Source organism: Colossoma macropomum, unplaced genomic scaffold (assembly GCF_904425465.1).
Source record: "Colossoma macropomum unplaced genomic scaffold, Colossoma_macropomum, whole genome shotgun sequence".
Taxonomy (NCBI): Eukaryota; Metazoa; Chordata; class Actinopteri; order Characiformes; family Serrasalmidae; genus Colossoma; species Colossoma macropomum.
This window is the reverse complement of record NW_023494797.1, coordinates 9,694,734-9,719,891: the sequence shown is the minus strand read 5'-3', so window position 1 is coordinate 9,719,891 and position 25,158 is coordinate 9,694,734. Positions and strand designations below refer to the sequence as shown.

Below are 25,158 nucleotides of genomic sequence, written 5' to 3'. Positions count from 1 at the left end.
TTCTCTCCCCAGTGCTCAAGCATGTGGGGGCTTTCCATCTTTGGCAGTTACAGCACCAGACCAATCCCAGTTGCCATGTAGCTGGCTGGCTTGCAGTACATCTGCTGTTAGGAGGGAGTAATCTGGAGAAATAAACACAGGGGAAGATAATGAGCTCCTGTTAGGACCTGTTTTATAACTGCAGGTTGTGTGTGAGTCAAGAAGAACTGTTGAGTGAGGCCTAATGGAGAGGTGATCTAAGACCATATCTCTCTTGCTCATGTAATTCATGGTTGTCACCATATACTCTTAAGTGAACTGTTGGCTAGTGGACTTTGTGCTGAAAGAAATGGCTGCACATACGTATGCACATTTTTTTATTATTTTTTTTTTGTTCTTTGATATTTATACTTTCATGTTAACTCTCACTTATATATACATATATAGCATTCCATGACCTCCCATTGCAGTGGCTGGTTTCAGGTGTCTGCACTTGTCTGATGTGTTAGGATATATAGACCCATAAAGTGCAGTTCGTTTGACATTGCCAAAGGATGTGTGTGTGAGGGCTGGGGGGGTGGGGAGTGCTGGTGGTTTGGGGGGTGTTCTGGTTTGGAAGGTGTCGAAATGAACTGTAGCCTGTAGGATGACCCAGACTGCCTGGCAGCCAAGGACTGACTTTGGATGACAGCAGCTAGAGACAGAGCTCATCACACCTGTCCCTACTGAGAAGGCAAATATATTACAACTTGTACTCAAATCTGTCTCTGCCAAAGACATCAAGATTACTTAAATTTTAGACTAGGGCTGCGTAATATGAGCATATGATGTTGTTGTTGTTGTTGTTAAACACAAAATGCTGCAGGTACTTCAAAAACTTTCAATTGTATGTATCATGTAGGAGGTGGGAAGGAAGTGGCTCGCAGTGGGCATTATGGTCAATGAATTATTTTATAATTAATATTTCTGAGGGTTGGTATACATCGCAGTGTAGTGAATTTATGTATTTTTCAAAATAGAAAACAGAACAGTGTACACAGTGGTTTCCCTGAGGTCAGCAAAAACAGTGCTGCTTGTTGTTTCATGTTCAAAATCATTTGTTGCCTTTTTTTCAGGCAGTGCGGTAAATGCTGACCATTTGAGATGGCATGAAACTTTGCATATCAGCCAATACCAATCCAACTTTTTTTTTTATATTGACATAAACTGGTTAGGATTTGAATGACCCATTTTTTTCAATGAATACTCAACTTAAGATGATCTTCTAAAAATAAGCGATCATTCTCAAAACTACTCAAACAGTTTACTACCCCACATTAAGAAATACACAGCTAAGATGACACCCAATTTCAGCCTAGATTTGTTACAGAACTGAATCAAATTCATTATTTTCTTCATATCCAATATAGCGTTTTCTACTAACATCGGCCAAATGTTGACACCCATATAATAATAATAATAATAATAATAATAATAATAATAATAATAATAAATGCTTACGCTTTTAGTCAGCAAGAGTGTAAAGTCGCTTTTGACCTGCTTGCTGACATTCTTGTCCTATTAGTCATAACTCTGCTCATAATCTCGATCACACCTGTGCTTGTGCCCTCTCTTGTACTTGCACGCGAGTCTGGCTGCGGCCCAGCCTGTACTTGTAACTCCATATCAGCAACACCCTGCCCTCTTACTCAAAGCCTGCCCTTACCTGTTACCTGTTGTTTAAAACCCTCACTAACCCACAATCAAACCAGTCCACACAGCAGCTTTCATTAGTGTGTCCCATGCTGTAACAGTTGATTCACTTATGAAAAGGACAGAAATAGAAGTAGGATAAAAAGGAGAAGAAGAACACTGCATTGGCTAAGACCTTTTGTGTTGGTGTGAATGAGCTTGGCTCTGCTAGTCCATTAGCACTTCTGTGAGCACACATCAAAACCCTTGCTGCATTCAAATGCCTCTCCAAGGCTTACTTTTTCTTCTTATTTGCTGAAAAGTGATGACCTGTGCTGTTGGAATCCCAGTGTTCTGCTGTAGGCCTGCTACTTGCTGAAATTATGATTTGTTGGTGTTTGCTAACTGTAAAGTTGGCACAAAGAAGTGAGGAGTGGAGATGGGAGAGACTCTACAATGTTATTTTATTATAGGCTATCGAATGCCCTAAGTGGCAGCTTTTCAGCACAAAGAAAATTAATTCTAGTCAGTGTAGCAGGATTTTAGTGATTTGGATCATTTGTATCTGTTAATCAAGAAATGTAAAGAACATTCATTCACAAAATTAAAGAGCTGCTGTAAAGAAATAAATAAATAAATAAATAAATAAATAAATAAAGGGGCACTGATACAACAGTGACATATTTCAGTGTAAATACTAAATATTTCCACAGTAATGACCACTGATCAGTTCTGTTAATGAATAAATTATTGATTCATGAGTCTCCCATGCTTGTTTGAGATGCTTCATAAATTTGTAACCAGACAGCTGCAGTTTGAAGTCTATGTTTGAGATTTTACCCTTCAGGCAAAGTATAATCTCAGCAGGCCACCCATTGAGAATGAAGTAAAGTGCATGCCTTATGTTTGGAGGTTCAGACTGAAACATAGGGCTGAAAGATTGATCTTTCTTATATCGCAGTCACATTTTGAAAGAGTGCAGTGTTCAAATTGCAAGAGCTGCTGTTTCTATTCTAGCCTATATTACCAACAGTGTTGTCTTAACAAATCTTAAATGGAGAAATTTAACCTGATAAGATGGAGCTTGTGATGAGCTGTCTGTTGATGACTGAGACCAATCAGAAACAACCAAATACCCATGTGCTGTGTACATGACAGCACAACCATTGGCACTCTGACATGGCGTGCTATGTTCTGCGTTCAAGCCTTAAACCAGAAAAAAGTGGATGTGTTGATCATCTCGACCAAAAAAGGCCCTCAAATTGTAGAAAATAATTATTGCATCCTGTTGTAGTAATGTGAAATAAATCGCGATTAGCTATTTTGCCCTTCCTTTGGCTCTTCTGAACAGACTTCATTAACATTATTATCAAGTGCTAGTTTTCTGATGTTACTATTAGAGCTATCATGTTTACTCAGGTAAAATCTATTAACCCTTTAAATGAACAGGTCCTGTGGTTTGCATTCATTTATCTTGTAAATTGCTGATTAAGTTAGTCAGCGTTGTTTTCTGTGTAATTACAGAATTAAAAGGGAACTTAAGGGGTTTAAATTTATAATGATGATGCATATTTTCAATTCTATTGGTTTCTCACAGAGCCTTATGGACACTCATATGCAGTTCATGACACAGTGTTTTTTTTTTATTTTTTATTTTTAAATTATTCATTATTAAAATATTTTTTGCTTATCTTTTTTTGTTTTGTTTTGTTTTGTTTAGGTCTGTTTTTATTGTTTGATCTTTTTTTTAAAAACCCTGATTCTGATTACTTAATTACTGACATAATCGATAGTGAAAGCCCTAGTTGCTATTGAGTGAAATACACTATTGAAAATTATCATACAGAGATTTACTGGTGGGTTTTTGCCAGTTACATCATTCATTTTGGAGAGGTGCTCTATAAGTATATTCTTTTGCTGTGAAGATGCTCTATAAATACATTGTTTTTTGGGGCTTGAATATCCTTCTTAAATAGACCTGTTACTCCAATAGTCTTTCCAAAACAATTGACAAATGATTCATCACGTCCAGTAATCTCTTTCTAAGTAATATAGGTGACAACAAAGTGTCACAGATTTAAAGTGACAGAGTGAATAGGCTATAAACGCCTCTCAGCCATCACTCACTGTCCTCTCAGCAAGACAAAACAAAAATACACACCCACACACACCCATGCATGCATGTGTGTATTTCAGTGAGTGGATGCATGCGTGTGTCCATTTCTGTTCCTTTGTCTCCATGTTGCAGAGCAGGTTAGAGAGTGTCCCCCACACTCCCCACCCCACCCAGTACGTCAGATGGCCCATTCTGTGTGTGTGTGGATGTGTGTGGATGTGTGGATGTTCTCATATGTTTGCTGAATATTGCTGCCACTCAGTCAGCTCCACTCAGGTTTGGATGAGGGATGTAACCCGACCGCCCCTTCGCTGATGCAGGCTGTGTAAATTAAACATGTCCCCCCTCCCTCTTATTTTTCACCTCCTAAATTAAAAGGTGACGTCTTCCCTTTGGAAATAGATCTTATGTGCAGTGTTTACCATCATGGTGCAAAGAGAGAGAGAGAGAGATATGATGAGGGGGGCTCTCAGACTCTCTATTCCAGACAGCTGATTGTAAAAAAGCCGACATCTAATCCCGCTACCGTGGGGCTGGATCAGCAAGCCCACTGTCTCCCAGCTTGGGGGAGCTGCGGTTTGAGTCAGGATGGATCACTCTCCTCAGGGTGTCAACCAATAGTCCACTTCAGATTTGGACCTGTAATCCTCCATAGGTTAATATTTCTAGCTGGATGTGTTTGCATGAGCATGTTTTAGTATATTTTCAGGACAGAAAATGATCATATGATGTTGAGAAGAAACAGAAAACCTGCAGTCAAGACCAACAAAAAGGTCCTGACTTTGTAAAATAGTGAGGATGGGTGTTTTTTTTTTTTTTTTTTCCCTTAGTTTTTTTTTTGTTTGTTTGTTTTTTTTGTAAAAGCTATATATTTCATTTTTTTTGTTAAAGAAGTTATAGTTAGTGATAGGTTTTGAAAACTGAAGATATCTGCAGATATTGTTATGATTCCAGTATCAGCGTGCAACCCTAATACATGTTGTCATTGTTGCAACAAAACCTTGCACCTCTGAAAATGAAACTTAACTTTAATGTATTTTAATGTCATGAAGTAGTTTCAGTTGATCAATTCACTATGAAATATAGATACAAGTGGTATGGGGAAAAATAAATAAAACTGAAAAAAAGACTTCACAGCAATAAGATGCTCCTTTATAATAATAATTTAAAAAATGAGGGGCTCTTCATAGATTCTTTTAATAAAGGCAATGGATATGTGTGCATTCTATATAGAACCAAAAGTGTTCAGCTACTGTTACAAGTCTTTTTCTGTACTATGTATAACTTGTTGCAAAAAGTGTTTGTTATTATGACACATGGGACATATGTATGACCTTTTGTCCTGACATTGTATAAAAACAAGCGTGTGCGTGTGTCTGTGTTTGTGTGAGCTCCTGTCCTGCGTGGCTGGCCTTGTTTCTGTCTTCGCTCTGCCACGGTAGCGGTTACTCATGGGCCGAGCATGTTAGGAGGGTTTATTCTTAGCGCCCCGTCCCTCGATCAGTCATTGGAGAAAGGTTGGAGGGTCAAAAAATAAAGAGGTAACCAGTGGAAGGGCCCATCCGCGTGCTGTTTACCAGGATATTTTAGACCCTGAAGAGATCACATATTTACTGCCAGGGGTTGGATGATCTTGCCATTTGGCATGGAGAGGGAGGAAAAGAGCACAGGCGGGCCAGAGCTGGAGAGAAAGTGAAAGGGAGAGAGAGAGAGAGCGTGAGGGGCTGTAAAAGAGAGGATTGCTCTGGACTCTGCAGGAAAAGAGGACAGCCTTATTTCAGTCTAAAAAAGCAACAGAACAGGACAGAAGTGAAGTGAAACTGAAGCCCGGAGGAGGAGCTGCTGTCCCAGGGCTGGTCCCTGTGCTCCACAGCAGCTCACTGCCAAGGCGTGCGTGTGTGTTTTTGTGTGTGTATGCGTGGAGGCGTGATGAGAACGCGGGGAGAGGCTGCGGGACGGGGAGGAGTGCACACTCGGCCGAGATTTACCGGGACTCCGTGAGGCGCAGGCAGCCCACTGGAGCACAGGACTCTACTGAATTAGGCAGAACAGACGTACGCACTGGCTGGCTGAGTGTATCTTTCCCTTTGACAGGGAAATACAGGAAGAAAACTTTAGCGGTTTGTTTTTTTATACTTGTTCTGCAGCTGCATAAAGGACCAGCATCTCCGGCACCATGAGTCGATGGCTTAAATGCACCTCCATGTATTTTGTAGGTATCCCGCTGATTCTTTCAAAAGGAAGATTGTTGTCATTTGAAGGCTACTTCTAGAACATAAAGGTCTAAGACTAAACAATTGGCCTTTAAGACTGTGGGCCAGTTTTCGCTAGCTTCATGTAAATAGACTGGTTACTAGGAGCCTTTGAATCCTTGATTAGTCAAAAATGAAAGCAAAACAACTTGCAAAATATTGTTTGTCCATCTAATTCTGTGTTGTTATTGCAGATGGTTATGCATGACTGGACAACTAAGGTGTATATCAAAATCTGGGCTGTTTTATGAATGTGTTATAAATTCTTGGCCTAAATAATGTGTTGGTGTGTCTCTCTCTCTCTCTCTCTCTCTCTCTCTCTCTCTCTCTCTCTCTCTCTCTCTCTCTGTGTGTGTGTGTGTGTGTGTGTGTGTGTGTGTGTGTGTGTGTGTGTGTGTGTTGATCACTGACCCACTAGGGGAGAGTGACTTATGGCTTTCTCCATAGCTGCGAGGAATCCTGGAATGCACCACAATGTTACTGGAGAACGCAGTGCTGATTTAATGTGATATTTGCAGCCTCTGGGAATTAACAACTTGTTTAAACGTGTTATCAACTTCAGTTCTTTTCTACGCAGTCATTTAAAAGCCCTCATGAGGCGATTGTTATAAAACATTTCTCAGGATACACTTTTATAATGATTTGTTTTCTGTGGAAATAAGCGATATTGAAGGTCTCATTGCTCTTGAGAAACTGGTACAGCAAAATTCCATTCCTCAGAATCACAAGCAGACGTTTCTTATATTCACTTTGACAGTTGTTCACATTGAATCTATCACCTGCACACACCCTTTACAGCACAGAACATATTTTTGGGTCCATATTGGCAGGAAAGCACATTCTTCAATTCTTGCCTTTTAATACACTAAACATTTCTGTGAGTGCATTTGTAATGATCTCTCTATCTCTCCCTCTCTTTGTCTCTCGTTCTCCCTCTCTCTGTCTCTCAGAACACAGACTGGAACAAATATGACGACAGGCTGATGAAGGCAGTAGAAAGGGGTGAGGTGGACAAGGTTGCAGCTGTACTCAGTAAGAAGGGCATCATCCCCACAAAACTAGACGTTGAGGGTCGCTCTGCGTAAGTACTCACACTGGCATATTCACACAAACAATCATGTAAACTAGATGGGTTTTGACACAGATACCTTATTTACATGCACATTTCTGCATTTGGTCGACACTCTTATCTAGAATGACAGTTTAGTCATGTTACAGAGGTAAGCGTTTAGGAGTTAGGAGCCAAAGAACTCTTACTGGTGAAGCCTGTTGTTCTTGTCTGAGTGGAGAATCGAACTCCAGTCTGCTTCAGTGGTATTACCCTCTATGTTGTACCAACCACGTTAACCATTCTTAAACAGATTGAATATTAGTATGAAATGACCAATCCACATTAAGTGTGGTTTCTTAGTCACTTATTGCATCAGTGCAATTTTATAAACCTTTTGGCATCACATCATTAAAAAAAATGCACAACGCTAAAAAGAATGTTGGTGTATGTTTGTCTCCACTACGGTAAATTAGTGTCTACTGTATATGTATATTTATGTGCTTTGCTGCTACAAAACATGAGTGTCTTGACATAGCACTGGTATGAGATTGCCACTCGATATTGACCCATAGCCTGATTTTCAGACATTGCAATCAGTATCAGGAGAGAAAACATTCATTGTAAAGGCAGGTAGACAGTTTAAACTAATTTAGTTCAGCGGTACCTAACTGAATGGGCAAAAACTCAGTTTTCTAGAACATGTTCATTAATCTTCATGTACTCCTCTTTCCTTCTGGCCTTGTGTCTGAGTGAAAAACCCAGTCAGCTTGCCCAGACGCTTTCTGCACTTCTTACGCTGGACGAAATAAACTGTGCTATATTGGTTCCCGTAATAAACATGAATGAAAAGATTTACACTTAGTCAGATTGTGCCAGCACTGAAAACAGCAAAACAGCAATAAACTCTTAGCCCTCTCAAAAGGAATGTTTAAAGTACAGTTAGTGGTCAGTTGTGACATGATATTATATGGTTTTATGTCCTCAAATAATGTTATTATATGGTTTTACATCATCAAATGAAGGCTTTGACAGCCTACTGTAGAACTTGGTCCAGACTGGGTCTAGTCTGTTTGGGCAATAGCATATGGTAGTGATTATAATCTATTTGAAATTGCTGGTATTTACAGAGCCTTTGCTGTTTGTGTGTAGTCTGGGCAGAGGCTTTCGGTGCCCATCCAAAGGTCACAGATGGATCAGTATGGAAATCAGGCTGTGGTACAGGCTTCGTGACCAGAAAAAAACATGTCCAAGGAGAGAAAATACATACATGCTCATGCACAAACACCCTCAGAAGAAGAGCAGAGAGACCTAGGGAAAATCCTTAGTTATGCATGCTTGGAGTAAATTTAGGAGTCAGGAGCTGGCTGCTCTTTTAAGTTGTTATGGTTTAAATGCTGCTTAATCTTCACCCAAACGATTCAAATGTAACAGGCTGTAGTGGATGGGCTGTTTATTTTGGGCTAAAAGCAGGAAAAACATTAGAGGTCAAGCACAGATTCTTCTCGCCTTGTTGTGCTCAAATTAGCTCTTTGCTGTTGCTCTGCAGCCTGTGCACACCCAATTCACTTATTACCCAGAGTCGCCACTCTCTGTCCACCTCAGGGAGCAAAGCTTGGAAGCCTCCTTGATCCTTCACCATTTTTATTCCACTTTGAACCCCAGAGTCATTGAAAGTAGGGCAAAGGGATCCAGCTTTCAGGTTATTTTAATGCCAGGTTTGTTTTGCTCTTCGATGGCGACCATAAGATTTTCTCCCGTGCTTGGAAGGGGGTATTTATGTCCATGTGTGAGATTCTTGCCATGGGCTGCTGAGCATTGGATGGAACAGGACGGGGAAGAGGGAATGGTAATAAGGCCCTGGAATTTCTCAGGCCTAAATCAGGTGCATTGGCCGCCGCGGGAGTCGCCAGGCCGGCGAGGCAGCGTAACGGAGCTCAGGGTAATAAACGCTGATATATGAAGCCTGTTTGTCAGCGGCAGGACCCAGCATGCTTTGGGCAATCAGAGCTGCCGGAGGTACACCTCACTCCCACACAGACACGTAGAGACCCTCTGTGGGAGTTCAAAGAAGCAAGGGCACATACTGGGTTTTGGATGTGGAGAAGTCTGATGCTTGTCTACTGAGCTGAGAAAGGATGTTTCTGGGGACGTCCAAATACTTTCATACTTTAATTGATCAGGATCAGCTATATTAAAGGGGGAAAGAAATAATTTTTTCAGAATTTTCATGTAACTAAATTTTTTGAAGGAAAGTTTATGTAAAATATGCCATTCAATAGAAACTTGCTGAGTCAGAATAGTTCACAGACGGAAGGATAGATCAGCTGTGTATTGTATCGGCCGATTTTCAGCCCAAATATGCCATCAGCTTAACTTAGCCAATCCTGAGAGCTGAACAGTGATGTAATACATAGTGGTCATATTTCGCCTGAGGTGCCAGAATGTAATTGCTGCATCATTTAAGGTGGAACTGGGAAATTCGAACAAGAACTTGACGAATAAAAAGTCAACTTCAGCCTTGTCAAATCTGTTTCACTTGTGAAAAACATTCTTCCTGAAATATATCATTACATATTTGACTCATATTTCACTGTAAGCTCACTGTGTTTGTTGTCAAAGGTTTGAGGATGGGTTTCTGTTAGCATTTTAGCATCCGAGCGTTAATCTTAGCTTATTGCACCAGCTTCATGACCTACGACTTTGGCAGGGCCTGAAAATAAGGCACGGTCGCTTTTGTAGCTCTGCATGTCAGCCCTTTTTTATCGCGTATTTAACAGTCCATCTGTGAAACAGGAGGACTGTTTTGTCCTGTTAGCTACACAGGCTCCGGTTATTTCAATGGTGACGCTAGCCTGAGGCGCCAGAATGTAACAGTTGCAATATTTAAAGTAGAACAGGAAAATTCGAACAAGAAGCTAGCAAACAAAAAAAAATCTGACTTCAGCTTCCATGAGAGTTGAAAGGCATGAAAAGGGATGAGGAGGTTTGCTCTGTTTCTGCTTGACAGATGGGTAACATCAACTTATTTTTTGTTTCACAGGATGAATAGGTCAGTATTGTATCGTCCAGTTTGTTAATGTTTATGATAGCAACTCATTTGCCTTAGCAATGTGCGTCCTTGAATTTCGAAGGTTGAGCTTCTGAATGAGCATTAAAGAGAGGGGTGTATTTGTATTGTTGTTGACTTCAAATATCAACAGTCGTTCTCCAGAATCGCTAACTACGCCTATGTGGCATCGAGCCGCGCCCTCGATCAGTATCGGCTATCGGTGAATCATACTGAAACGTGATCGTTGTCGGCCTACAAACATTGGTCGGTCCATCTCTAATCTGAAGAGCTACAAACAAAGCTGCTGCGTAAAATAGTCTCAGATCTGTTGTGCAGTAGTTTTGAGAAGTTTTCAGGACCCTAAAACAATTACATAAAAATTCAGACATGTAGGCTTACCAGTTGTTTCAGATAGCAAACAAAATGGCTATATTTGTGTGTGTAGACATCTTGACTCTGGTTCTTGTCACCACCACTGTAAAGAATCAGTCAGTGAGTTCTGCTACAATGCACCATTACTCATCAAACCCTTCTGAATGACTTTGTTTACATCTCAACAATATAATTTTGCAGAAATCTTGATAAATTGGTGGAATTTCCCTTTAAGCTCCGTTCATTTCCCTTCCTTTGTTAAGACTGTTTTACCCGGTAGGGCTGGCTTTATCCTGCTGTTGTAGATGTGCCATAAATGGACATGTGGTTTGAATGTCTGCAATGTGGAGCTATTTTAAAGAGGAAAATGAAAACAGATCAACAGATGAGAGAAAGGATTACTTTGTGCATGTGAGGGCACCTACATGAAAATTAAGAATATCCAACACACCAGTAAATGATCATTTCTGAAAAAAAGAAATCCAAAAAAGTGTCAGATCAATGTGTGTCACTTTATGTACTTGGTACAAATTAAGTGATTTTACTATAGCATTATCAGTAGCAACTTAAGATATCTTACCAAAACTAGATTGGATTACTAACTAGATGACTAACTGTATTACTTTATTTGAGGTGTGCACTGTCCAGCTGTATTATATACACCAAGTTTTACATTCTCTACTATTTTGTTTTCAAGAAATGCAGTTATATGATTGAGTTTACTTATAGTCAGTTCATTTATTTCAGAAGTTTGTAACTGAATGCTTTACAGTTCATACTGCACCAAAGAATAATTTACATATACATAATTTGCATAATGCTGTAGGAAGTTGATTGCTCATGTCTGCAAACATCCAGAAAGAGGGAAGTTCTCGTTGGTTTTACTTGTTGGTAAAACATGAAAGATGAAACGCCACACCTGAGTTTCATGTGTTTTATGTACCATTAACTGGACATCATATTTCAAAGAAATAACCTTAAATGTATGTTTTGCATCAGTAATGCATATTTACATTTGGAAAATATGGAAAATACAGGAAAATCCAGTGGTATTTTTTGTAATAGTCATAATTTAAAAAAGAAAATATTTTTAGCTGTGTGGTGACGAGTGCTAGGCTATCCCGTTACAAATGCTAAACAAGTGGCCAACAACAGTGCTAAACTGTTTCGTTTCTCAACAGCGTCAACTTAGTACAAACAGCAAACATTAGCTGGCTCGGTAGGTCAGTGATGGATCACACCGCCTTACTGCCATCACTCCTACCACGTCCATGTCAGAGCATATCACAGTTTTCAAACACCAGCTAGCAGACGTCTGGATTTCTCTATTCTGTCATAGTAGTTTGAGGGGTGAATCGCAATACATCTGACGCTCTGGCTCTCTCGAACCAGACAAACAGAGTCTTCCTTTTAGGTACGTTTAAACTGAAAGCGGTGCTTGATCTACAGTATCATCAATTTGCCGTGCTATGCGAGTGACGGAGTGCTGCTTCAAGTTAGCCAGCTGCTAAAAACAGCTACCCTGGAAAGATAGCGCTCTCCTGCTTTCCAGTGCCTCACAGCGTCCTCAGTTTACTTTCCTATAAATCAGGGCTGCAATTTGTATGAACCCACTTCTTTCTTTCACTTTCGTTGCTTGGGAATGCACTAATACTAAAATATTGGTGTATTATATCGAAAATTTATCGAACCTTTCTTATCGCTCTATCGAGGAAAAGTTATATTGCGATACTTATCGTTATCGTTTTATCACCCAACCCTACTTGTCGCTAAAGGGACATTTTGTTAAACACTATTAAAATCTACAACTGCCAACTAAGTCACAGTTCACGGTCATCCCTTGCCTTTAAAATTAGTTATCTGTAATATCATAGAACAGGTCCATGTTTCTTTGTGCAGGTCAGCAATAGCTAGCAAACACAGACAGGGTTCTGATAAGACCTGATTTTTGTTCATTAAGTGAAAGTACTGACCAGGGCTTTAGGGAGAGGGAGGGGATCAAGAGGGGGTACAGTGATGCATAAAATCCACAAAGGGAGCCTTCGACTTTTAGAGAAATATAAATGAGAATTTTCCTTTGGCCCGAAAAAATAAATGCATACCACATAAGAAACGAGCATTTATGAAGCAACAGTTAGCCTGCCAGTTGAATTGACTCATCCAAGCTGAGAGGCACGTGTGGTAGGGGAAACACTGCTAGTTGTTGATGTGGAATGGGTACACGGTGGGCTGCACAAAGGGGGAGCTGTAATCCAGGTGCCCTCAGGGGTCATTTTATAGTCCGGATTAGACCCACCATGTTTATTTTAATTTTTTTTTTTTCCTGCCCACTGGAGATGTACTGAGCAACCCCTCAGCTGAGAGGATCTGCATGCATGCAGGCTTGGTCTGTTGGGTGGTATAAGAAGAACATCTGTCTAGAAGCGATTATCATTGCTAATCAAGGATTAACCAACAGGAAACAGACACCAAAGCTTCTCAGTGTGTAACTGTTTTTTGGTCTCTCTCTCTCAAACGTGCACACACATGCAATCTCGTACACCACATATATTTCCCCTGTGGATACACGCAAAATGTTTATTGATTATGAAAATTTTGAATCGTTTGCAAAAGTCAGTTCTTTAGTTACTCTTTCTGTAGCTGCATCACGCTCTGATGGAGCACTATAGGTCAGATGGGAATTGTTTGGCACTGCGGAGGTTACTTAATATTCTTTGTAAGTGACTTTGTACTGAACTCTTTATTTACTAGGAAGCTGCTGCAAGCTTTCTGAATATTAACCAGCCCTGTGTTCAAACTCGCATTTGTAATTCTCCTTGTATGCCTCTGCTGAAATTTAATCATATAGAATGTTCTGGCTGAAATATTAAGAGGTGTGATTTGTCTCATTCTTGTTTTAAAAGCTTATCAGCGTTCTCTCTCTCTCTCTCTCTCTCTCTCTCTCTCTCTCTCTCTCTCTCTCTCTCTCTCTCTCTCTCTCTCTCTCTCTCCCTCTCTCTCTCTCTTTCTCTCTCACCCCTCCCCACACATGCGCTCGTATGCATGCACATCACTTCAGCGCCTCTAAAAATATGTTGCACGCTCACGGGAGTCACAGAAGGAGCTGGAGCCAAGCTAGAATGACATGTCTGGGTCCTGACCAGCATCCATCCCACTGTCTGCCAGTGACGTGACCTTTCTAACTGTGAATCAGAGTAATTATTTCACTACTTTTTTCCCCCCTTAAAGACCAGGCAGATTTGAGTGCATTCGTTATGCATTGTGATCCTTTTTCAATTCCACTTGGTTCACTGCGTTCAAATCACTTATGCAGTGTATTTCAATCCATGCGGTTTGGTTGAGTACAGGTATTCTGCTGTGGCCAAGTCTCTGCTGTTGGTTGGTTGAATTGTTTGCACCTTTGTGCCATTGAGTGTTCGTAGATTCTGTTCTTACTTAGGAACAAATGCCAAATAAGAAAACACTGGTGGATCTCAGAATCTTCATGAAAACCACGCAAGTGGGTTTTAAGAAGAAATTTCTTCTTAAGAACAGTTTCTGAATGAGGCCCATTGAGTCTTAAATAGGGGTGATGGGAACTAAAATGATCATATTTCCCACTAACCAGGCAGATATAAGTAGTAATTACTTGTTATTGTCATTTTCAAAAATTATTAATTTAAGTTTAATTAAATAAATATTATATTGTAAAATAATAACAAAGTAATACATCAACAGTGTAAATGGAAAACTGGGTTGCTTTTTGCTAAATTTATAATAGTTAATTAAGTGAATTTTTCACTATTTTTAGGCTTATCACAGCATCCATGGGGTTTTATTTATTTATGTATTATATTTTTAAATTATATATGTCTAATGACAATGTCTTACCAATATTAACTTGCATACCAGTATACCTGCCACCCCTTATCTTAAAATTAATACCTGAATAATAAGCCTGCCGTTTAAGGAGGTAAGAAACTCACCTTCTTAAAGGATTAAAAAAATTACAGACCCAGAATTATCAAGGATTAAAGTGCTGTTTAGGTATTAAGATCAAAGAAAAATTCAGTCTTTAAACATTTCACTCTGAATATGCAGTCACAACATGGCTGTGAATGCAGGGATATGAACATAATTATCTGTCTAGGCTTTTCTTCTGAAATGACCCAGGGCTTATGATTTGGTGATCTTAATTATCTTACTCTTCAGCAAATAATATAAAACTAGTAATCACTGCAGTCATAAGTCTAAGGAATAGAAGTATGAACCCATACTCCCTCATAGAGTTTAAGGAGTTGTCATGTTAATGATTTCCTAAGCAAATGTAAGCTGGATATGATGGATAGCATCTAGAATATAATGCTTTTTAAAGGCTGTTTTTGTGCCTTTTTGTTGAATTTTTTTTTTTTTAACATTCTCTTCAATTTATTTATTTTTATCCCTATTTATATTTACATGAGCATTGCAGGTCATGACAAATGACCTCATCATGTCAGCTAAGTACATGCCACACGCCACACTATGGAGACATGCAGCATGAAACCATACCAATGTCATGGCTCACACTCATCCATCACGCTCAAAAGAGACAAAACACCCAAAAAATATCATTCCACCATGTGACATGATGACAATGACCCTTGAATAACATGAGGTAACCGTATGCCAGAAAGTGGCCTGTCAGTCAGGCTTCACGTTATGCCAGGCTGGAATGCTCTTGGTTATCCGCGGCTTTTTCAGCCGGAGCTGCAGGTCAAGGCTGTGTGCGTGTATAGACTTCATCTAAGCACAGCTTTTAATAACAGTAGCTGAAAGCAGGCAGCAGTCTGAGTGTCTCCTCACACCTTCTCTCAGTGATTGAACAAAGACGGACCACCTTCAGCCTTGAGCCTCTGAAGCTTCACCTTTTAATGGCCTTGTCGGCGCTAAGATGTCAGAAGCTTTGAAGGAAACTGTAGTGAGAGAGACGAGGAAGTCTAAGGCTGCACAATATGTCTGTTACTAACTGTCACCGTGTTAGCCCTTGTTATACTGATCTCAAAGCTGCAATATGCAAATGAAATAAACAAATCTACATGTCTACGTTGAGGGCGAGATTGTTGCCTGTGCACCACTCTGTGAGAAGTTTCACCTCCTCTCTGTACGCCTCCTCGTTGTTGTTAGTAATGAGGCCCACTGTTGCTATCAGTGAACTTGATGGTGTCGGAGTATTTGGCAATACAGTTGTGGATGTACAGGGTGAAGAGCATGGATGATGAGACACAGCTTTGTGGACAGCCTGTGGTGAGAGTGAGGGTGGGAGAAGTGTGGCAGCCCATCCTAACATACTGAGGACTGCTGGTGAGGAAATCCAGAATCCAGCTGCAGACTGTGTGACTGGTTCTAGGGTCTTGAGCTTGGAAATCAGTCTAGAGGGGATAATTGTGTTAAATGCTGAACTGCAATGAACAGCATTCTTACGCAGGTGTTCTTGCCCTCCAGATAGTTCAGTGCAATGTGCATAGCCAATGATATTGCATCTTCAGTGGAACTGCTTGTGCGGTAGGTATGATGGTTGTGGTTTTGAAGCAGGTGGGATAGGGAGACTGTGCCTAGAGCTTGAAGATGTCTGTGAAAAGTGGTTATATATATGGATTTGTGTCTTCAGTTTTTCTGCGTCAGTTAAACACAGCAACTGTCTTTTACTGTGTTTTCAAATTTCACGATAAATGGAGCAATAGAAATGTTACAGTCCCCCAGTGCTTTCTCCTTCTGAAGTTAATATTTTGGAGATTTTGGTGTTTTTTGTTTTTTTTTGTTTTTTTTGGACAGCAGTGGTACATTTGCAAGACCTATTACAGTCGCAATATAGAGATGGCACCGATCCGACAGTGGGTAGTCTGAGTAGTCCAGGATTACGCTTCATCCTATCATCTGATGAATAGTAACTGTGCTTTTACGTTCACTGAAAGTTTCCTGCAAAAGATGTTTTATCACTCAGATTGAGCTGTTTGTTTTTAACCTTCTCATTGCCACATACACCATGGCATTCATGGCGTTTATAATACCAGCTGAGTCTAAATGTAGTCTAGATTTCAGTGTGCAGAGGATTAATGGACATTAAGCTGTTGTGATAGCTTCTGTGTTGAAGTGGAAAGCCTTTTTTTCACTCCACACACAGAGTAAATGTGGGAGTGTATGAGCAGACTAGATCTAAGCTGTATGTTAAGGGGCCGAGGGTGTTGAGTTTCCCATCATGCTTCTCTCTTCCTCTTAAAATGCTGATGTAGCCGGTTACAGCAGGCATCAGTTTTCAGCACTCTGTTACCTACTTCATCACTCTTTCACTTGCCTTCTCCTATCACTCTCCCATCTACCACTCTGTCCCCACTGCCATTGACTACTGGTGCTTGTGTGCAAATATTACTGTTATTGTGTACAATTCAGAGATTGAGGGCTTTACTTACCAAACATACCTCTCTTTTCCTTTGTTTCTCTCTCCCTCTCTCTCTGCCCAATATTCTTATACACTTCTCTTTATCTGTCTCTCAAATTCTCTTTCTCTCTCTCTCCCTCTCTCTGCAGTTTCCATCTTGCTGCCACCAGAGGACATCTGGACTGCCTTAACCTCATCCTTGGCCACGGCGTTGATGTCACAGCCACTGATGCCACTGGTAAGACAGTTTCTTTTAGGTGCCCTATTATTAATGCGCAGTTATAATGGGATGCCACTGGGCAAATGAAAAATTCACACGCTGTTAACTTTTAAAGAAAGGACTTTTGGTCACTGAAAAACTATCGCTGAATTAATCTGCTACACAAGTAAAGAAAGTCTTGACATTTTGAAGTCACAAAAAGTATTCCATGTTTTGTTTGTCCAGTGATTGTTTCTTGCATCCAGAATTGTATTCCATAATTCAGCTGCATGCACCCACAGCCTTGGCCATATGGGATCACCATTACCATTCATTTCCACAGTCTGCAGTGACTTAATCAGATTGAACTTTGCCTCTCCTGTATCCATATAACATTATTTAATGGCATTAATTAAGCACTTTTTAAAAAATTTTATAGAATACTCTTGTTACAGGAACTGTGATTTATAATGTGCAAGCTTTATTGTGCTTATCCTTCTAAGCATTTTCTTTCTGATATTTCTTTCTATCTTTACAGGGAAAAATGCCCTACACCTGGCAGCCCGCAATGGACAGTCACTGTCTGTGCAGAAGCTACTGCAGGTAAGATCTCTTTACTGCCCCCTCTGTCAGTCCACCATGTTCATGTGTGGGCCACAAAAGAAGTATTTAGAGCAGAGGTCTTCAAATCCAGACCTTGAATCCAGTTTCTGTGGATTTTTTATTTACTGGTAGTTAATTGAACTGCTAATGTAACTAATTGGCCACCGTCATGCCTACAAGTGATTACAAAATCCAGGACTCGAAACTAAATTCAGAGCTTGATTTGAAGACCTCTGGTTTAGAATATGTTTGAGAAATGCAGAATAGTTGAATCTATAACTCATTGCTTTCAAGAAGCAGTGATGAACAACAAATGGAAAAATACACTGAGTCTTCCACAGTTCCTCAATGATGTCTGGAGGCAGGAAATTTTAACCTGAGAATTTATTAGAGGTATCTGATTAGGTGTGATGGCTCCAGTCACGTTTAAGCAGATTTGTCCCTCAAGCAAGCCTCCTATATCAAGCACCGTTGGCTATAGCTAAGATGTACACATTTATATACACTGTACACTGAATATAAACTGGATATTAAAGAAAATGAATCAGAAGTTGCCATTCTTTCAGATCTTTCAGATGTGTCTGATTCATTGAAATTATTAATTATAACTATGTAGCAAGAATGGCATTAATCCTGTTTGATTTCCCACCTTTTTTTGAACACTCCCTTTGTGACTATGGTTTGTTAGAAAATAAAAGTGACCAAAAATCATACACAGAATGCCAAATCATACACAGCCCCAGCTGTTTGAAGAGGAGTACAGCCTGATTTTAAGTTTTTTTTTGTTTTTTTTTCTTCAGAAAAACACAGTAGTCAGTGACGATTACAGAGAGTCAGTGACCAAGTCAAAAATAATTTGTCCATGCCCTGCCATTATTTTTCCCAATGCATCTGTTCTCTGTAACTTGGCAGACAATTTAGAGAACAGCATGGATGTCTTTTGTCAATTGTGAGCAGAAAGAATGAAATGTCACCAATCGAAGACCATGAGACGTGGCAGGCAGAGCCGCTGTTTGATTCCTAATGAAGGACGATCTTAACATCTTGCTTTCACTCCTGTCATGTCAGAATCTCATGTCAATTTTGCCTCCTGACATCTTCTAATTACACAGCGGATATTGTGAAGACCCGATGGTTTAGCTGTCTTACTTCATAAAGGCAGAAGCGACTATAATGTGCTAATTTTAAACCGTTACCAACCGTTCAATGCTTTTGGTACATTGAAAAGATTCATGTCTGTGTGGGAAGAATGTCACAAAAAAAGAAAGATCTTGTTGTCAAGGGAAAAATGATCATTATGAAAGCAATTTTTTTGTTAACATATTCATCAGACCAGTTCATAAGACAGAAACGTTACCTATATCAGGGTACCTGCAGATCCTTAAAAAGTCATCATAGATTAAAAAAAATAGGTAATAAAATAAGTGAAAATGGCTCATTTTTACTTTGAGGTTTTAAACTCAGAAGATGAAGAGTTATTGTGCATATTAAGCTAATACAGAATAATTCAGTGTCCTTAACTTGTTTACACTGATCTTCTATTGTGACTCGCTTGTTAGCTCAGGGCTAGTGCATTAGATTAGGGCCTTATAAAGCACAGGTTTTGTTTAATGTTTCTCTGCTGCTTAAAGAAACCAGTCTGAACGGTTCAGGCAAAAACTGCACTGTACTAAGTCTCAATCTTGGTACATTTTATAATTGATTCTGTAATGATCTGAAAATGGCAACATTACCAAAATAACACACAGCATGGTTTTATGCACTCCTTATTTTTGCTCTGTTGAATTGTTCATTGAATCGAGGCACCATTATATCATCTTATCATCAAATGTAGTGTTGTGAATTGTTGCAGCTCAGTTTTGTTACTCTAAGACAGACATCTGTATACAATATTATATGCTATATTACTGCTTCTATAGACCCCCCATGTTGCAAATACTGCTCTAATGCACACACGTGGTAGATTAACTCTTTCATTCAGAGTCAGTGTTTCACTGGCTTTGCTCTCGTGGTAGCTGGTGCTTATGCAAACAGGCTTTAGGAACTTGAGCTGGGTGTTTGGAGTGTTGACAGGGCTACCCTGTACTGTAACCCCAGTCTGTATTTCTGTGCCGTCATCATGGAGGCCATCTGCAATCTGACCCTCGCCCCCCCAACCCACCCCCAAGCAGATAGAGTTACCCAGGACGCAGTTAGATGCCCTGCTACCGGTTTGGGAGGCTGTTGCTAGAGAGAGAAGGGGAGAACGAAAGGAGGAGAAATAGTGGAATAGGGATGGAATGAAATGAAAAGAAGGCCTGGGTTGAAAGAGGGAAAAAAAGAGAGATTGAAAGAGAGTGATTAGGGACTGGTGCTGAGGGACTGGATGTTCAGGCCACTTAGCCTGTATCATGGCAACACTTTCCCTGACTTGACCTGCTTTCATGCTCCTCGAATTCTGGGGCTTCAGAAGGAAGAGTAACTTTAAAAGCATGTATAGATTTTTGTTTCCATTGAAGCACTAACAGACGGTGCAGTGAGGTCTCCTAACGAACATGTTTTGCATGCCTGGGTATTATCTCAAAAGACAATCACTGCATAGCAGACAGAGTGAAAGTATGTGCACATGTCTGTGTGTAATGTGTTGTAGCACAGCTGTCCTGTTGGAAACGTTGACCTGCAGGGGAGAACAGCGCTGCATGATGCTGGTAAGCAAAAGCTTTTACGTATTGATTATTTTCCTCCCTTAAACTTTTTCCACACAAATCTTTTGTTTCCCTGTTGATTCTGCTCTCTCTGTTTCTCAATCTCTCACTTTCTTTCACTGTCACTCACTATATTACTCTCACTCACCATCTCTCTTTCTCTCCCACCCTACCTCCCTCACTTTACTCTCATTCACTGTCTCTCACTCGCTGCCACTCATCATTTATCTCTCTCTTCACTGTTACTCACAATGATTCTCTCATTCACTCTTGCTCTCACTCGCTCACTCACTCTTTCTTTCTCTTTCACATATTTCCATTCTTCTTTCTCTCTTACTCTCATTCTCTCCGCCCTTACACACGTGCGCATGCACACACACACACGCACATACATACATATACACACACACATACACACATATATATATATATATATATATATATATATATATATATATATATATATATATATATATATATAATATGTGTGTGTATATGTTTGTGTGTGTGTATTTTTTTTTCTCTTCTCACTCTCCAGTATTGCTGAAACAGTTTCAGACTGATGAAAATCTTCTAGAAATCCCTGAACGTCTCACCTTGAAGTGCAGTTTTAGGATGGTCCTACACATAGTACAGGATGTCAGAACCTCTGTTGTTGTTTTGTGTTTTAACACCTTCTTTTCTCATTCTCTCTGTTCTTTCTTCTCTGCAGTCATGGCAGGCTGCTCCTCCAGTGTTAAGCTGTTGTGCGACAGCGGGGCTTCTGTCAATGCCAGTGACTTTGTGAGTTTGTACACATAGCTGAATAGAATTCTCCTTCAGAGCTCCACTCAGCTGCTGACTGTCGCAGTGCTTCGGCTACACCAGGATTAGCTACAGAGCGTGGAAAATGTGCATTATAGTTTGATTTTAGTGCCTTTGATGTGGTGTATTGTTTTTCTACAGAGGCTTTCCACAGTGTTAGGAACTGTTTTGGCAATCACAGTGCAGCCTGACTGGGGCTAAAAGGAGAATGTGTTTAGTTATTCCTTATTTATGCCGAGTGACAAAGAGGTCAAGGTTTTACGTTCAAGCATTACCAGCACGCACTGACATTATTCATTCATGACATTTTATCTTGAATGAAGCTGAAAGCTGAAGGTTAACATAGGCTACCTTTCTTCTATGAAGTATTTTCTAAAGGCAGACGATAAGCAGTAGACTCTAGTAGTAATAATGATGCATCTTATTTATGAAACCCCTATGTAATTCAAAATTTCCGTCATTCTTGACTCTGAAACTGTCAGGTGAATGAGTTGTGGTGCCAATTTTGTGTGTACGTGTTTGTAGGACGGTCGAACTCCGTTGGTGCTGGCCACTCAGATGTGTCATCCCCGTATCTGTCAGGTCCTGCTGGATCAAGGAGCTGACATCAGAGTGAGAGACAAGCAGAACAAGTAAATTAACCTTCAGTTCATCCTACCAGCATGTCCTCACTGAAGGCCACTGCACACAGGATGCATCACACACCTCCTGTAGCTCAGTGTTTCATAAAAGACAGTACAAAGAGCAGCTATACCACATAGAGTGCGTCACACTAACCCGGTTTCTATCCAGCTGTCGAAACATATCCAATATCTGAAATGTTGGAAAGAAGATATGTGAATTAGGCTGCATTTCCATCACTCTGTACGAGAGAATTAAGCTCTCTGCAGCATGCTTGTAAAACACGTCTGAGAAATACGGGTCAGGATTATGAAAAAAGTTTAATGTTGAGTAACTTCTCATTGCTGCTTTGTTTCGTTTTATGGCTGCGTTTTACATCATGGGAGGGTGGAGTCAGAATGCACTGGCAAATGTAATTGATCATGAAATGTCAGCGACAGGCACTTTATGTTCTCTTATCGCTGTTGTATTTTTTCTTTGATAGGAGAAAGGTACAGTTTAAATCCTTGTCAGTCTACAGGTTCCTGCTGCCCTCTGTCATATTTTGTGGCTACAGCTGAGCAAAAACTAACACTTGATCGATCTTAAGACTTTTATTTTAAGAATTTTATTCTTACTTACATTATTTTTTTTGGAAAATGCATTTCCATTGGAATTCATCACATTTCCTTTTTCATCAGCAAAAAATGTGTCACACAAGCATTTAAACTTTTTTGTGAAGTTTGACCATTCGATTATTTTCCATTTCCAACAAGTTATTTTAATTCCTCTGCCAAAAAACATACAAATACATGAATGGAAACCTAGCTAGTAAAAGTACTGATAAATATCAAGCTGAAGGGTTATTTTACACTCTACTTGTGTAGATTTAGTGTAATAAAACATTAAACATCATTTAGTCAGTTCATTATCTTTGGTACTAACTTTTCCCAGACCTCCCAAATAAGAAGTGAAAAAAGCAGCTAACAATGGCTGAGGTAGCTGACAATTAGTATTTTTAAGATTATCTTAAAAAGCCATATGCCACCTACAGTGGATTTCTGTGGTCTTGTTGTAGGTTTAATTTGACACAGTAAGAACCCAGTGCCGAGTAGCATTCTCAGAGAAATTGAGCAGTGCTCGGAGTCGCCGAGCAGCAGCACTGCTGAATGTCTGTGGCAGTGGGTGCACTAAAAAAAACTCTTAAAAATAGAGTATCCTAAATGTTTCCTGGCTTGGATTTACATTTTTAAGAAAAAAAATGTTATGTTTATTTAAATTCTGTAATGTTTTTAACTTTGAAAGCATCTCTTTACAAAAATTGATCCATCTACAACACACTGAACAGTGGTACCCCAGGATAAGGACTGAGAACCACTGTTCTGTGAATCCTTTCTTTATTTAAAAAAAAGTGTAGCCTTAATTCTGAAGAGTGTAGTACTATTCCAACGGTTGTGTGTTTTTCACAAGTTTCTAACCTGATGTTTTTAGTACATCTCTTCACGTTTCTTTCTGTGTGATCTTTCAGAACTGCATTGATCCTCGGTTGTGAGTATGCATGTAAGGACGCTGTGGAGGTTTTGCTGAGGAACGGCGCTGATGTCACTGCTGTGGACGGCTTCGGCCATGACAGTTATCACTACGCCCGACTCGGCAAAAACCAGGACCTTGTCAACCTCGTCAAGAGCTACCTGGACAGTGCCACGAAAGGTACCTTAATCCACCTCTCAGTGACCTCAAACTCGTTTACAAATAGAGAGAAGAGCAGCAGCGCAGTGTTTTGGAGTATTTGTTGGACCTTCATTAGTATGCGAGAGCCTTTGCCTTGTTGCATCAATATGCAAGAGACTTTTACCTCCTCATTTCTCTCTCCATGTCCTCTAAGTGCTGCTCTCTATAGCATGCGTAAGGCACATCTGCATATTATCAGTCTTGCATGGTGCATGGAGAAAACAGGTGTAAATCAATCCAGTTAGGTTACGATTTATTATGGAACGATTCACTGCATCTTGAAACATCAGATTTCTCTACAATTTGATTTTGGCATACACTGTATTTGCAAATGAAACCAATAGATGTATTTATATGTAGATTCAAAACTAATCTAAATCTAAAAGCAAATTAATTGATATATTGATAAGCTAATTATATACAAATTCATCATTTATATGGTGCTTTCTTATTAACCCCTACATTTTAACCTGTGAAAATACTTACTTTTCTGTATTTTATTCAATGATTTTTTTAAAAGGAGCGTTTTTGATTTCTTTTACGGTGCAGCTGAAAGATTTAGATTTGTCATGAGTTTTACTCGTAAATAATCAAATTTTGAGCTATTTAATAAATGCTGTCCCATATGTTAGTTTCAGTCCTCTACAGAGAACACAATTCTGCACATTCAAACGCACAATTAGTGGTTATTTGCTAAATTTAATATAACACAAAAAAACAAAAATGTTGCTTTTTTTTCCCCCAGTATGTTCAGCTGAACAAATAAATAGAAATTGTGCAGTAAAATTTTGGGGAAAATATATATATATATATATATATTTATATATATATTTTGTTGTGACAAAATTTTACACATATATTACTGAACATAATCAGCTGTGGGTAATAACATTCCAAAACTGATACCATCAAACTTCATCCTTTAGATGATGATACAGTATAACGGCACACTGATACATTTTTAAAACCCTTAATATAAAATATTGCTGAGGGAGAAAGAGAGAAAGATGAAGAGGAAAAGAGTCAAAATTTCAAGAGTGGTCAGGGAAGGAGGGAGCGGGTTGTGGAGTGGGTTATGGTGTTGCAGCGGCAGTGAAGCAGCAGGTGATCAGACTCTTCTGGGAAATCGGAGCCATCCAGCAGGGCCTGTCTTTCTCCCACCTGTGAGGTGTTTCAGCCACAGCAGCAGGAAAGCGTCACGCACGCAGGAAACTACAGATCAAAGCTAGAAGAAGGGGAAAGGCTTGCTTACGAAACTCTTTCAGTGCGCCTCCATTTGTAGAGGAAAGCCTTTTCAGCGTCCTCTCACCGACTGAAAGGGAAGAAGTGCATTAAAGAGGTCATATGAAAGCTAGCAGCATGTAGCCTTGCCCCTGAAGTGCACTGGAAGAAATCTTAATGTTGTTGACAGTTCTGCATTTACAAGTTGAATTCCTCTCTTGTGAAGTCTAGGTCTGTTTCATCCCCCGTGTTCTGTAAATGTCCATACATTTACCAGCACTGTCTATGCTGAAATTAGTAGAATATATTCACAGAGATCCTACATGCCAACTCTTAACGCTGATTGCATGGAATGGTTTTAACCTTGGTCGGATAGCTGCATGTAAATGAATGCAAATGACTGCATCGTTACAGTTTCATGATGAGTTC

The 25,158-nt window shown here is 39.8% G+C and overlaps 1 protein-coding gene across 3 annotated transcripts in view; it reads left to right on the top strand.

Annotated features, from left to right (window-relative positions):
- The window catches only part of uacab (uveal autoantigen with coiled-coil domains and ankyrin repeats b), a 74,576-nt gene that overhangs the window by 35,064 nt on the left and 14,354 nt on the right, over window positions 1–25,158 (top strand). Inside the window, exons 1-8 of one of the 3 annotated variants that reach the window (XM_036584241.1) lie at window positions 5,321–5,978; window positions 6,969–7,099; window positions 17,037–17,125; window positions 17,625–17,689; window positions 20,319–20,376; window positions 21,086–21,156; window positions 21,703–21,809; window positions 23,306–23,487. In XM_036584241.1, coding sequence (XP_036440134.1) covers window positions 5,943–5,978; window positions 6,969–7,099; window positions 17,037–17,125; window positions 17,625–17,689; window positions 20,319–20,376; window positions 21,086–21,156; window positions 21,703–21,809; window positions 23,306–23,487 — 739 coding nt within the window. In that variant the 5' untranslated portion in view covers window positions 5,321–5,942. Of the gene's footprint in view, window positions 1–5,320; window positions 5,979–6,968; window positions 7,100–17,036; window positions 17,126–17,624; window positions 17,690–20,318; window positions 20,377–21,085; window positions 21,157–21,702; window positions 21,810–23,305; window positions 23,488–25,158 lie in introns of those variants that run through there. The other 2 variants (XM_036584240.1, XM_036584242.1) reach the window with 2 other exon arrangements.